This window comes from Cyprinodon tularosa, unplaced genomic scaffold (assembly GCF_016077235.1).
Source record: "Cyprinodon tularosa strain WSP-4 unplaced genomic scaffold, ASM1607723v1 ctg166, whole genome shotgun sequence".
NCBI lineage: Eukaryota > Metazoa > Chordata > Actinopteri > Cyprinodontiformes > Cyprinodontidae > Cyprinodon > Cyprinodon tularosa.
The window spans coordinates 246,318-261,071 of record NW_024038493.1 but is presented as its reverse complement, the minus strand read 5'-3'; the positions used below and the strand labels follow the sequence as shown (position 1 = coordinate 261,071).

The following is a 14,754-nucleotide window of genomic DNA, read 5'->3' as shown; positions in this document are numbered from 1 at the left end:
GTCTGTTGAGACAGTTTCCCCACCTGATGACATATGACTGCGTCCCCAGGTTCACCACCAATCACATCGTGAAGTTTGCGGACGACACCACGGTGGTGGGCCTCATCAGGGACGACAACGACCGGGACTACAGAGAGGAGGTGGAGCAGCTGGTGGACTGGTGCAGTGAAAACAGTCTGATCCTGAACGTGGAGAAGACGAAGGAGATCATCGTCGACTTCAGGAAAAACCGCCCCCACCATGCTCCACTGCTCATCAACAGCTCAGCTGTGGAGGTGGTCAGCAGCACAAAGTTCCTGGGGGTGCACATCACGGACAACCTCACCTGGACTGTAAACACTTCATCTCTAGTGAAGAGGGCACAGAAGCGCTTGTACTTTCTGCGGAGGATGAGGAGAGCCCGCCTGCCCCCGCCCATCCTCACAACCTTCTACAGAAGCACCATAGAGAGCGTTCTGACCAGCTGTCTCTCTCTGTGGTGTGGAGGCTGCAGAGCTTCTGACTGGAAGAATGTGAGGAGGGTGGTGAGGACAGCGGAAGGAATCATTGGGGCTCCTCTTCCCTCCATTAAGGACATTTCATCACAGCGCTGTGTGTCCCGAGCCCGTAATATCATCAAAGACCCCTCACACCCCCACCATGGACTGTTCTCCCTGCTGCCCTCTGGAAAGAGGTTCCGCAGCATCCGCTGCAGATCCACCAGGTTGTGCAACAGCTTCTTCCCCACTGCCATCAGACTGTTGAACCTTTGATCCACAATCCGAACTCTGCACCTATTGCACATTATCGGGCATCAAATGCTGCTGAACTTTTAACTTTTAGCCCTTTAAATTGTTCATCTCATTGTATTTTTCAATAACGCATTTTTTGCACAAATGCCATTTTGCACTGAACCACTGCAACTTGCACACTGTCTCTTATCCTCTGCACTGTTCACACTTTGACCACTGCTGCACTTTTTGTATTTTTCTATAACTCGTGCCATTGTGAAATATCAATGCAACGTTCATAAGCTGTATGTAACGCAATTTCGTTCTGTATGCACCCTGTGCATACAAAATGACAAATAAAGAAGTCTAAGTCTAAGTCTAAGTCTAACCTCTTCAAAAAAGTGCAACAAATACTTATTCTGTTTACATCTACTGTACATACCTATAAGAAATATTTTTTTTTCTTCATTAACATAAAAAAAAAAACAAGTAGTAGTCAAGCCTGCAGGTAAAGGTTCATATATGTTTCTTACTGTCACCTAGCCACATCAGGGGCCTGTGTGTCTCAAAGTAGCAGGTTCATTTTTCCTACTAACCTGAGTATACAGCCACTCTGTGTTCCACAGCATACTTTGCACACTACATCGCTCAATATGTTAGTTTATCACTCAAATCATGTCAACGCTTTATCACTTGAACTTTATTAATACATATTATACATTTTAAATGTTTGAAACAGAAATATTAACTGAACAGGGTCTGAGGCAGTGGCCCTGGTAATTTGGGTAAAATAATATAAGAGAAGACATAGCAAGTAAAAAGCAAAATAACCTTTTTAAATATCTTAAACAAGTTTAACCATTGAACAGCAGAATAAGCTTAACATCAACACAATGTATATAATCCAAGAATAGTCCATATTTATAAACAGCAATAACATATACATATATAATTTCCCAATGGAAATTCTGATTATAATTTCTCTGTAAAATGACACTTCCTCTTCTTTGAAAGAGCCATCTGGTCATTCAGTCTTGTCTGTTTTCTTCCCTCTCCACCTTCACTTTTGTTTCTAGCCCTCTTCTGACTTCTGCCTGCTCTCTGCTTTACTCCTCAAAGTAAATTTTTCTCCCTTCTTGTCAACCGTTTTTTCTATCAGAGTTCCTAGTTTCCTCCTCTCTCATTCAATCTCCTTTCTGTCTTTCTATCTTCTTCCTCACTCCTCCAGCATCAATCTTACATTATTCTAAAACAGAGACATTATATAATCAAAATCACCTCCAAAAAAAATTGGGATGTGCAACATGAAAACTTATTATTATTAATATCTCATCTAAATACTAAAAATGCTAATTACCACAATATTAGGTGCTACAAGCAAAAACCACATAATAAATGAACATTAAACAGGTGGTTATCTCTTCCTCCATCATTCTCAGATCATGTAGATCTTGTCTTATTCAGTTCTCCTGTTACTGACTCCTATTTTTTCTCAAGGAACTTTCATATATATCCAAACTGAGCAGTAAAAAAGCACACCAAAAACTGGAAGTCTATGCTCATAAATCACAACCATAAATCATCAAAACAAATTGAAATAACTCTACTTATAATAACTATCTGAAATATAAACTAAAGGTCACCTATCCATTCTAAAACATCTTTATACAAACCAAGGGCGTAGGTTTGATTTTAACTTTGGTAGGGACACGATTGGTCGGGTGTCATTGGTGCTATGCAATATGCACGCCCTTTTTTATGCTCGATGTGAGCATCCGTACTGATAAGAGGAATTCAATGTTAAAAGAGAAAAGCATAATTTTGCTACATTAATAAAAATTAAATAAAAAAAACACTACACTCATTAGATGCTGTTTATCAATGTTTGAAGCATTAATTGATTATTTCAATAATCGTCAACTAATTTAATAATTGATTCATCATTAACTGGAGTATAAAGACTCTAAAACATAATATAAATGTAAAATGTGTCTTTTTCCAACAGAGCAACCCACTTAGATCAGTAATTATACCAAAATTGTAAAACTACAATACATATATATAATCAAAATTCTCCATCCAGAACTCCTCATGTGGAAATATTTTAGTTTCACCTGGTTTATTTAGACATCACCTGAAGCACTGAAGGGCCAGCTGCTTCACCTACAAGCTGCCCTGCACCATTATTACTGGATATCTGTGTTTCCTATAATCATATAATGTATAAGTGCATTTTTAATAGTAAAGGATTAAATGTAACACAACCTTTTATCATTGTCCTATATTGCTACTGTCTGACTGTATAAATAGCTCCTTATGTATATTTTCTTTTTAGTGGCATCATCTACAAACACAACACTGAGAATGAGCCTAAGTTTATTAAAATATAAAATCACTTTTAACAATTATAAAAGACAATATAACACTATCTTATCTGTAATTTAATAATATCCAAAATAAACAGTCAGATTCCAGCATTTTTACCAGACATTAATGTTTGTACTAATTTACTTATAGACTGTGTGGAAATCTATGTAAGATAAAATCAATGTTAATATTCTTCATCTGTTTGTTCTTCTCTTTATCCTATTTCTAGAAGTATAAATAGTCAATTAAATTATTATTATTATTTGGAACCCTAATTATGCTTTTTAAACGATAAACAGCAGATGTTTAGCCGCCATTTCTTGTTGTTTTCCTCTATAAGAGAAATAACACCTGCTAATAATTATACCTGAACTTCCTCAGAGTCATCAAAAAATGAAACCAGTAACAGCAACTAAATATTGGTAAAAAGGAAACCCTCACATTTTCTTTTTTAGGTGGCTGTGGCTAAGAATCAGAAATGTTGATGGCTTACAGCCTTTATTTGCCCATTTTGTGTCTTCAGAACTCCTGGCTGACTCAGAATATTTCGTTTTATAAAAGAAAAAAAAAGGTTTTTGTTTTTTAGTGTACATGATATTCATTTTTTTATTGGGACTAGTTTCATAGTCTAATATTAATTGTAGTAACCGCTGCATTCTAGTGTGAATAAATTTTCAATGTTGTGCTCCAAGCACAGCGGACTAGAAAACAGCCAATCAGAAAGAGAGAAGGCGGGACCTAAGGCAGAACAGCCAATGAGAGTGGAGTTAAACAGCGCAGCACAGTTCAATGCGCTGCTAGGTGAAAGGGACAGGAGAGACCAGGCAGAGGAGCTGCGAGAGGAAAAGAGCCACTGCTGTAAATTATAAACATGTTGCTCACATCCAATTATTGGTCGGGACAATTAGGACGGTTCAAAACTTTGGTAGGGACATGTCCCTATGGTCCCTATGCAAACCTACGCCCATGATACAAACCCTTGTTGATCCCTGGAGAACCAGCGTACCAGATTAGCGCCTTACAAGGAGTTTTCAATCATTTTGCTACATTTTAACCCAGCGTCTTTTACTCATGCTCAACTCGTGGTCTTGTCTTACTTTTTATTATTGTTTTAACCTGGACACAAACCAAACATTTATCACAAGATCAGCCCGATCAGAATAAAATAAATTGATTAACACACTTACCATCACTCAGCGTAGCTCCCCATCAGTTGCCACAGGTTGTAAAAAACGAACTTCCACTTCTTCTTCTTCTGTTTTAAAAGTGATGCGCTCTTCTTCTTTTTTGTGTTTTAATGGCAGCTAACATCCAAAAGGATAATTTACCGCCCTTCTAGTGGTGCGCTCTGTTCCTTATCTTTATGTTATCAGCAGCGCAACCAGCTACCGTAATACCTATTTTTGCGCGCAACAGCTCTACCGTAATAACAGTCTACACGCAACATTTTTCGCCTCGGTAAAATCGGGGACATTTCCGGGGACAGCTTTAGCCGGGGACAGGTGGTCCAAAACGGGGACAGTCCCCGGAAATCGGGGACGTCTGGTCACCCTAGCTTACAGCCTTTTTGACATAAATTCGGGTTCGTCTGACCATCCATAATTTCGTTCCAGATATCTTAAAATACATTTTGACTACACAAAACCACATTTTGACTATCCGGAATGGTAATTTAAGATATCTGTCTTTACATTCTGATTAGGAAGAATAATAATTCAAGATATCTTAAATTACATTTTGCCTAGTCAAAATTCCTTTCAAGATATCTTAAATTACGACACCAGATTTGTCATTTAAAGCGTCACATGCAGATTTAACTTTTCCTCCTTTGGATTAAACTGACAGTAAGGGATTTTTTACGAATGATCCTCCTGGAAGCTCATTAAAAAGATCATTACACATTTTGACTAGTCAGAATGTCAATTTAAGATATCTGTAATGGAAAAGCTGAATAATTCAAGACATCTTTAATTAATTTAGAGTTATCTTAAAAAGAATTTCGAATAGACGAAATTACAATTCAAGATATCTTTAAATTAGTTTTGTCTAGTCATTATTTGCTTTTAAGATATCTCTAATTGAGTTGTCACTAGTCAAAACTGCATATCTCCTATCCTAAAATACATTTAAGATATCATGAATTATGGTGGCATTTGAGATACCTTTAATTAAAATTATGAACAGTCAAAACTAAAATCGAGATATCTTGAAATTACTTTATGGCTAGTCGTAATTTAATCGTAGATATCTGAAATGTGTATTTCAGATAGTCAGTAATTCATTCTAGATATCTTAAATTGACGTCTCCATACAACCATAAAACGTCTAGTCATAAAACAATTTGAGATATCTTGAATGTAAAGGAGGTACAACCGTATTTATGGTAAAACGGCTTACCATACTTTTTTAATGAATGAACGAATGAAACGTGTATAGCGAGTATGGCAAGCCGTTTGAACATTAATAAAGAAGCTAACCAGGTGACATAAAAACCTTGCAAGTCTACTTGACTAAAATGTCCGAATTCGTTGACAACAAAGGTTAGGATTCACAAAACTACGAATGTAAACATAACAGGACTCAGAAACCTTTGTTATTTTTGTTATTAGAAGGTGAAAATCAAAATATTAAATACTACCTTTTGTCTCAATTATAGCTTAGCAAACTAGCTGGCTAATTGTGTTAGCTTAAAAATCAACAAGTTTAAAAATCAACAAGTTTCTAATATGTATTTGGGGTAGACTTCAGACTAAGTGTGTAATTTTTAGGTTTAAAAGTTTTTCTGTCTGTCTACCTATCTATCTACCGAGACAGTGTTCATTGATTAAATTTAAATTGCTAATGTAATTTAACTGAGTTGAAGCTTTAGGTGAATTTTTTGTGCGTTCCTGCGAGTTACCAAAAGATAAACTGGCAATTGGTGAGGTTTCTTGCAAAAGCACAACTCAAATAATTTAAAATATTTATTAAGGACTCAAAGTTTGGGCCAGTTTTTAGGGAAAAGAAACATTGCAATGACAGTTAAGCATACTTACGCTTAGAAATAGACAAACTTTATTTTCATGAAAAAAGAAATTTCCTTTTGTACAGCTCTGGTGACATTTTAGTTTCTTAAAGTGCAGCAGTGATCAAATGTAAACGTGGGAGAAAAAACACATGGTGCGAAAAAATCCCATTGATATGGTCAGTTTGATGCAGAGTTTGTAACATGGTTTAGAGTTTTTTTTTTTACATTCAGCTGTCTGATGGTGGTGGGAAGAAGTTGTTTTGGAATCTGCTGCACCTACATTGTATATCAGTTTGGTATACGAACATCAAAATCAAATTCTTGAGATGTTTATTAGATTAGATGTGTATTAGACTGAATGACTGGAACTAGGCTACTTTGTCATGAAAAGAGGCGTTTTACACATTTGACTGCATCCTACATAAATATAAATGAAAAAACATGAGATGTTGATCTATTAGAAAAAGTTCTATTGATTAATTGTTTTATGCATTTGTATTATATCTGTTAAGTCTTTCAGGAGGCAGTGAAGGATGTCAGTCAGCAGAATTACACCAAGATACAAACCCTGAAAGAGAAACAGCTGGTAATAAAATCAGTGCAGGTAAATTATTTACTTCACATATTTAAAAAATATGTCCTCGTATTTTTATGAAATAGAACTTCACTATTTCTCAAGGATGCCAATAATGATATTTAGTAAAGATCTGAATGTTTTGGATTGATCAGGTGCATTTCTGTTAAAGGAAACTCTGGCAGATGTTAAGAAGAAATGTCAGCATGCAAAGCAGGAGGTAAAGTCTAAATCAAGAGAAATCCAGCTGCTGGAAGGCCAGATGGACCATTTGGAGAGGCAACAGAAGGTCCTACATGATCGCTGTGCTTCCATTAACAAGGGAAACATAGAGCTGCAGATGTATATACAAGAGGAGGTGGAGGATGACCAATTAACACTTGGAAAATTCAGCATGTACAGGGAAAAGATGAAAGGTCACAGAAACGTCGTCTTGCAGGCTGCGTGCCAGACGGAGACCCACAGAGAACTCGAGGAGAAAAAAATGCTGGTCTGGAAACTGAAGCAGGAGAAAGAGCAGTTAAGGGAGGATTTGGAAAACCCAAACGGGAATGTGCTGCAGACTGCTAAGGTTTGAAAATACTAAGAATAACAATTCGACTGGGTTGGGTCTTGATCTTTTAAATGTTCTTATGTGCAGGGGGAAACTGATTCCCTGAAGAGGGAGATCTCTGAAAGAAGTTTGGCTGTTGCTGCAATGACTCACCAACTGAAGAAAGAGCTTGAGACTAATGTCAAGTTAAAGAAAGACATAGAGGTATCGAAAAGTAATTAAATATTTCCCTAGATCTGCCATGTGTCCCACACACACGTATTGGTAGTAACAACATGACATTTACATTTTGTTTCTATTTCCAAATAATGCTAACCCTGTATGTCATTATAGGTTTAGACTGCTAGAGGATAGGGACCACTTTACATCATTATTCTTCATTCTATCTCTATCCTTCAATTGTGGAGTATTTGTTTGTTAACCACCAAACTTTATGTTCTCTCTGCCATTTTCCTCTTAGTAGCTTCGTCTGTTTTTTTCCTGTTAGGGAGTGACAACATCTAGGCGTAGAAGTATCTTCTTTCCAACGGGTATGCAGAAATATTATAGGTGTGAGTGTGTGTTTGCATGGTTGTATGTCGCTCTGACAGACTGGCAACCTGTCCGTGGTTTATCCTACTTTTTCCCCCATAAACTGCTGGAGATAGGCACCAGCCCCTCCGGGACCCTGATAGATAAGCAGAAGATGGGTGAAAGGATGTTATCTTTGTTGGACATCAGTTACAAACGGTATGCTGCATCTAATCATAGTTATCAGAGACACCACAGCCACACCTTAGTGTTATAGCTGAGTGACAACAGTTAAATCCTGAATCCTAAGTTCAGTGATTCAACTGTTTTACTTTTTGATTAATCATAAATCACTGTACAAATAAAATAACCCAACAGAAGTCCCTTAATTTTTCATGTCATAATCTGTTGCAAAATACAGATCCCTACTGGAGACCTGGAACAAAGCAACACTTTTTTTCATTATGTCAATCTTTTTCTTCTTGTCATCATATGGCATGAGTTCCAACAGCCCAATTCATTGCCCACTTCCCTTGCATTTACATAGAAACGCATTCTAGAGTGTGTGCATGGGAAGGGGAAGATAGGGGGAGAGTTGAAGGAGCGAAAGGCACATATTCAATGATGTGCCTCTGTTATTGACCATGTCATGTAGAAAAACAGCTGTAAGGTGCTGAAATGGCTGACTAGGGATGAATGTCCGACCAATACCTTTGCTCCCCATCTAGGGCCGTTCCCCTATGTACCCCTATGTTTGAGTTTTCGTCAACGAGACAAGACTAAATAAAAATTGGCAGGTAGTCAGTCAGGCGTTTAAACTGCATTATTGTGCTGTAATCAGCTATGTGCAGCTATGTCCTGTTTGATCCTGCTGCACACTGTTGCACATGCTGCAGGAGCACAGATGGATCATGGCAGCAGCGGCGGCAGGGTCTGAGAAAATAACCCGGTTCAACTCTGCTCTGATCTTCCATCTGTACTTGTGCAGAAATGTGTCTTTGTGCGTGAAGCTCCGTGTCTGTGCTTCACACACCACTCTAATGGTTCGCTCTCAGCAGTATGACTCATCGCTACTTAATAAACTATGTGGCTGATCATCCTCTACCAAGCGTAAAAAAACCCTATTGTCTAACTATCAAGATTTGATTTTATCCGGCTCAGAAGACGAGTTACTATACATCCATCCAATTTCTGTCATGCTTAGTGAGGTCATGAGGGGTCTCCAACCCTCAAGATGTCTATGGGTGAGAGGCAGCAGTCCATTTAGGACAACACAGGGACAAACAACCATTCACACACACACTCTTTTAGAGAAGCCAATTAACCTAACAATCATGTTTTTGGACTGTGGAGAACCCACACATGCTATGGGAGAACATGCAAACTCCATTCAGAAAGACCCGGGCTGGGAATCAAACCCAGAACCTTGTTGCTTCAAGGCAGCAGTGTTATCCACAGCGCCACTGAGTAGCTCGTGAGGATACTAAACATTCTTTAATTTCTACCTGAAGGAATCCCTAAGTTATATCCAAATACAATATTTCTTTGAATTCTGTTTATTTCTGGATAAAGAGCCCAATGAAAACGTAAATAGATCTTTGAATATTTCTCACTCATTGTTCTCGTTTCTATCTGTTTAAATATGATGTAAATGTTTCCTTGTATTGCTATTGAAGCATTTTTTCTGTTGCATTTAAATATTTCAACATCTTAGTTACCATATTCATTCAGTTTAGGTCTGGATTGCCATGGCATTACAAGGAAATTATGTAGGTTCAAAACCCTGTCAATTTAAAATCTATTTTTGACCCCTGAGCAGTAATAACCGAGGGGTAAATTATCAGAAATAAAGCCAAAATTTCCAAAGTAGAAAGAATAATGCTTTTGTTATTTGGTTTTTTAAGGAGCAATGAAGATTTTATTGATCTGTGGAATGCCTAATTGATAGTAGATCAGGATCTTGTGTCTAAAACCATTCCTTTATTGTACTGTCTGTCTGCTATACTAACCAGTGTGATGTGTTGAACTAGATCTGCTATTTTCACAACTTTTGTGAGACACTTCAATAAAAAACACACTTATTTTAAGAAAAAAAATCCCTCTTTTAGAGTTTTTGTAGTGTAGGCTCGGCTTTTACTGTCACAAACAGGAAACTTGCTCAGAGCTCACCTGCTTAGCTCATTCTTTTCTGGACTGAGCGATTGTAGATCTATATTACTATTACCTTTTCTAATATAGAAAGTATTTGTTGATCCATGCTTCCATGTTGCTTTGTCTTCTCAAACCCCCAGTCAGCCTCTGTAGAAGTTAACCCACACTGAACCTAGCTCCCTGGAGGTTTCTTTTTATCAAAAGGGAGGTTTTCCCTCTCCGCTGTAGAATTAACATCACAATGTAACAAGCTAGTTTTCCTCAGATAGAAAACATTTGAGGGGACGTGTTTTGGGAATTGGCGCAATATAAATAAACTGAATTGAATTAAATTATTTTTGTCAAAAAGAAAATTCTTTTTTTTCTCTCCATCAGATCCAAAACAGGCGCCATGAAGCCATTGTGAAGCGTCTCCGCTGTCAACTCAGTAGAACTCAGGCTGTTCACAGGTAAAACAAACCCAAATCGATCTATTCTTATTCATCTAGGTGAATTCCCACTGCTTTCAATAACATGCTATGAATTTGCCTCTTTTCACAGGCAAACACTGGATGAGATCCTCCAACTGCAGCAGCAGCTAGCTGAGCTCAAGGGCCAGCAGCATTCCTCTGAGGATTGGTGATGGCTTAAATGTTGAATTATGCTTGTCCAGTCTGTTATTTTTATGTTAAAGAATAAGTTGACTTACTGTTTACATATAGGTTTGGTTTTATCTCAGTTGATGAACAGCAGGGGGCAGCACCCTCCAGTTAATACCTAGCTTGCTCTTTTTTTTTTAATCTTTTTGACTGACATGTTTTTTAGGATATATTAATGACTTCAATAAAATTTAGCTAAATACAACCCGAAATGTTAAATTATTTCATTAGCTTTGTCAACATGGTTCAACAAAGAACTTATTAGGTAAACATTTTTTCATTTTCAATGTGGATTAGTTGAGATGTGCAGAGTGCTGGATTAACTGATCTCAGTTTAAGTGATGACAGAAAATCTGTTCATACTGAACGGAGTTTGATGCACAGCAGAAGGCATGTGTCTACCGTGACTGACGAGACATTGAAGAGGTTTGTTTTGGAACACGATGTTTCAGCTTCTGCCTTACTGGGTGGCTTGATGAGTGCGAAGTGACAGCTCTACTGTCCCTCCAACCCAATAAGAACAAAGAGACTGTTGAAACCAATTACTGTGCTTGTTCATTGTTAATTCAACTACTTCTTGACATTTTCAAGGAATGAGTTCACAGTGTTTTGGATTCAATAGGCTAGTCTGGAAAAAAGTTAAGTAAATATTGAATCAAACATGAACAGAAACCTTAAAAAATATATTTGAAACACATTTTCTGGTCTGGAATCCTTCTTGTTGGACATAGTAATAAGTTTGGACTTACATCAACCCAGCAACATGTCTTTCAATATTCGCCAAACTTCTGTTTCAAAAATAAAATGCTATAAAAACTAATTTATTCCATCAGCCTTTGATTGAACAAGCATGAGATGACTGGACAATGAACTACAGAAAGCTAAAACTGAATTAAATGATTACAAATCTGCTAGGATTATATAGCATTAGATTTATAAATGGTCCAAATAGAAAACATATTATATATATACATATATATTTAAACGGTGCTTATTTTCAGCATTGATTTACTTAAAGATACATTTGTTAATTTAATTTAAGATTTATTGATGTATTTCAATACTTATATAAATATATTGTTACCTACAGTCTAATTTTTACATATACGAGCCATTCAGGAATAATTTAATCACCATTAGCAGAACTTTAGGGTTTTACACTTGAGTCAAAATGAACTAACTGTTAAAAATGTCATATGTAATGAGAAGCAGAAGCTTTATTGGATGGAAATTTCATTATTTAACTCAGTGAACGTGCCTCTAATTCTACATTATCTCTAAGTATTTGTCAGACAATATTAGACATTTCAATTTATATAACATTTTGGTTTGGGCCAAAATAGAATGTGCTCAGAAATTAAGAACCATTTATGTAAAAAAAAAAAAAAAAAAAAAAAAAAAAGGTGCAGTGTAAAAACTTAGACAAACATCATGTGACATCAGCCATCTGCTACTACAGAAATATGCAGTGCATGTGTTTGCTCTGATGGGTTTTACCACTGTAAATGATGTCAATGATTCTCCCTGGAACTCCTGTTACGAAATTTTCTTGGGTTTTGTTCTTAAGAGAAATCCAAACAATGCTGGTAACTTTCCTCCTAGAAAGGAATGGGTGTGGAAAGGAATAAACCAACCTTTCTTTGCGACTTCATATTATCTTGCATTTCCAGGAACCCGTGTTGTAATACAGTGGTAACAGAGGTTTCAGGAAGAGAGTCTTTGGCTTACTTTTGAAGCCATAAAACGATATAGCAACTTCTAAAAACGAAGTGAACAAAATGGTAAGACGGAAGAGGTGGCCTAGTGGTTAGAGCACGGCAGTTGTGCTCTGAGGTTGGAAGGACCCGTTTCAATCCACACAGCCTTCACTCTGGGTCCTTGAGCAAGACCCTTAACCCATGATTGCTCTCCAGGCACTGCACAGTGGCAGCCCACTGCTCCTCAAGGGGATGGGTTAAGATGCAGAATTTAATATCTCCATTGTGAGATCAATTATGTTCAATTACTATTATTTTGTCTCAACCTACAAAACAATGGCAAAAGACTAAAACAGTGAGAAGTGGATACCAGGTTTGCCTGGATGGCTCTAGTCTCAGGCTCCATAATAATAATGTAAGCCTCCTATGATTAATAATGGACGCTACTGTTGTGCCATGTGTTACAACCCCCTGTTGGTCTAGGGGAGTGGGGGCATAAACATATAGGCAGAAACAGGTAAGTTCTTATAAAATTATAATATATTTGATAACAAGAGGTCCAAGCAATAAACAAACAAAAGGATGAGGGTGATGTGTAAAAAAAATAAATAAAAGAGATCCTCAAAAGGAGGATCGTGCCTAACAGGGTGTTTAAGGTGGACGACAAGAGTTCCAGTGGTGCAGAGGAGTTTGTCTTACCTGAATCTGTAAGGTGTAGGGTTGAGATTGAGAAGGAAGTCAGACAGACCCTCCTCAACCAACCTTCTCAAAATGATTGTCCCAATGATTGTTTGTTTGTTCCAGATGTTCTGAGAGGAAAGGTCTTGGAATTCTGTTCTCGTCTATTTTGTCATCCTGGTGTTATTAAGACCATCAACATTGTTCAGACTAAGTTTTGGTGGCCTTCTCTGTCTGCAGATGTATGGGAGTTTGTGGCAGCTTGTGCCCTTTGCAATCATTCCAAGACATCTAATAGACCTCCAGCTTGTTTTCTCCGTTCGCTAGCTATTCCCCTTGTCCTTGATCCAAACTAGCCGCGGACTTCATTACCGGGTCACCTTGCTTTGAATCTAATACTGTCATTCTCACCATCATTGAAGGGCTCTCTAACATGGTCCATTTGGTTCTACTTTAATTGCTTTAACTCATCCCGGTTGCTCATTAATGCTTATTTAATCCACCTGTTTCAAGCTCCTATTTATGCTGCCAGTTTTCCAGCCCCCAGTGCAAGATTATAAGAGTTTAGGGTGAGAAGTATCTGGCGTATCTGTATTGTTGTTTGACTACGTGATCCTGACTTGTTTTGCCCCTGCGGTTTTGGTCTGCCCCTATTTCGCTCTGTTTCTCCCTGTTTGTACTCTGCCTGTTAATGGCCTTGTATCTGTCCCCTGACCATGGCTTGGATTATCCCCTTGGTACCTCTGCATCTCTTTGATCTTCTGGTCTGGACCCGTTACCTGCTCTGGATTCTGCCTCTGGATCATCCTGCTCTTCAGTGTCTACTAGCTGGTTTGCTCCACTCCTGGAACTCACTGGGTGGCTCCCACTGCATATTGTGGGGATGTCACCGGTCTGGCTCCCACTAATTCCTCTGGACACGGACTGCACATATTTCCAGGTTAGTGATTCACTCGCTTGTTATAGTTCCCCGTCTGAGCCTAGAGAGTGTCCGTCTCTACAGAGAATCCAACAAGCCGGTCCCAGTCAACGCCTTGTAACTACGCTGAGCTTTCATTCAAGCGCTTTTCCCTTGAACTGACCTGCTTTTTCTGCCTGAATTCCGGGTCCAATTGTCTGAGCCCTGACATCCTCTCTTGAATGTGGTGCATTCACCCTTTCCCATGTGCAGAAAAACAACCCCAAAGCATGATGCAAAAACAAAAGCCTCTAGTCGCTTCCTGCAGCTTTTTATTCCTAGATCCTGGATGAAGGGATTTTTGACGCTTCTTCTTTGCAAAACAATTCCAGGTTAAGTTTGATGGTCGCCGAACATGGACAGCCTGCTTCAAATCATCCCACCAATGTTCAATGATATTCAGTTCTTGGGATTTGGATGACCATTCCAGAACATTGTAATTGTTCCTCTGCACAAATACCTGAGTAGATTTGGAGAGGTGTTTTGGGTCATTGACTTGCTGAAATATCCATCCCCAGCGTAACTTCAACTGCATAACTGATTCTTCTACATTATTCTCAATCTGCTGATATTGAGTGGAATCCATGCGACCCTCAACTTTAACAAGATTCCCAGGGCCAGCATTGGCAACACAGTCCCAAAGCATGATGGAACCACCATCAATTTTACATTGGATAGCAAGTGTTTTTCTTGGAACGCAGTGTTTTTTTGCCTGCCAAGGACAATGATGGTGAACTTCATCTCCTCCATCACCATCTAGAACACTGATGCCATCGCCAAGGACAAGGGCAGACTGCATCGTGTCATCTTGTCTGCAGAGAAGGTGATTGGCTGCAACCAGGGGTGTAGTCTATGTGATACGCGGGTATATGCCGTATACCCACTAGAAAAGCTTGTGAATTTCCGTATAA

The 14,754-nt window shown here is 38.2% G+C and overlaps 1 protein-coding gene across 1 annotated transcript; it reads left to right on the top strand.

Annotated features, from left to right (window-relative positions):
- The first annotated feature begins 5,539 nt into the window (after positions 1 to 5,539).
- Positions 5,540 to 11,285, top strand: LOC119780782 (coiled-coil domain-containing protein 122-like). The gene is made up of 6 exons (XM_038280929.1): positions 5,540 to 5,617; positions 6,597 to 6,688; positions 6,831 to 7,229; positions 7,299 to 7,415; positions 10,248 to 10,321; positions 10,413 to 11,285. Exons 1-6 carry the CDS (start codon positions 5,593 to 5,595, stop codon positions 10,492 to 10,494), a joined length of 789 nt encoding a protein of 262 aa, XP_038136857.1. The 5' UTR covers positions 5,540 to 5,592; the 3' UTR covers positions 10,495 to 11,285.
- Positions 11,286 to 14,754: the final 3,469 nt, after the last annotated feature.

Excerpts from the sequence above, each read along its gene's own strand:
- LOC119780782 (XM_038280929.1), top strand. The coding sequence starts at position 5,593 with ATGTCCGAATTCGTTGACAACAAAG. Across the intron at positions 6,689-6,830 it reads TGGTAATAAAATCAGTGCAG|GAAACTCTGGCAGATGTTAA; the intron begins GTAAATTATTTA and ends TTTCTGTTAAAG. Across the intron at positions 7,416-10,247 it reads AGTTAAAGAAAGACATAGAG|ATCCAAAACAGGCGCCATGA; the intron begins GTATCGAAAAGT and ends TCTCTCCATCAG.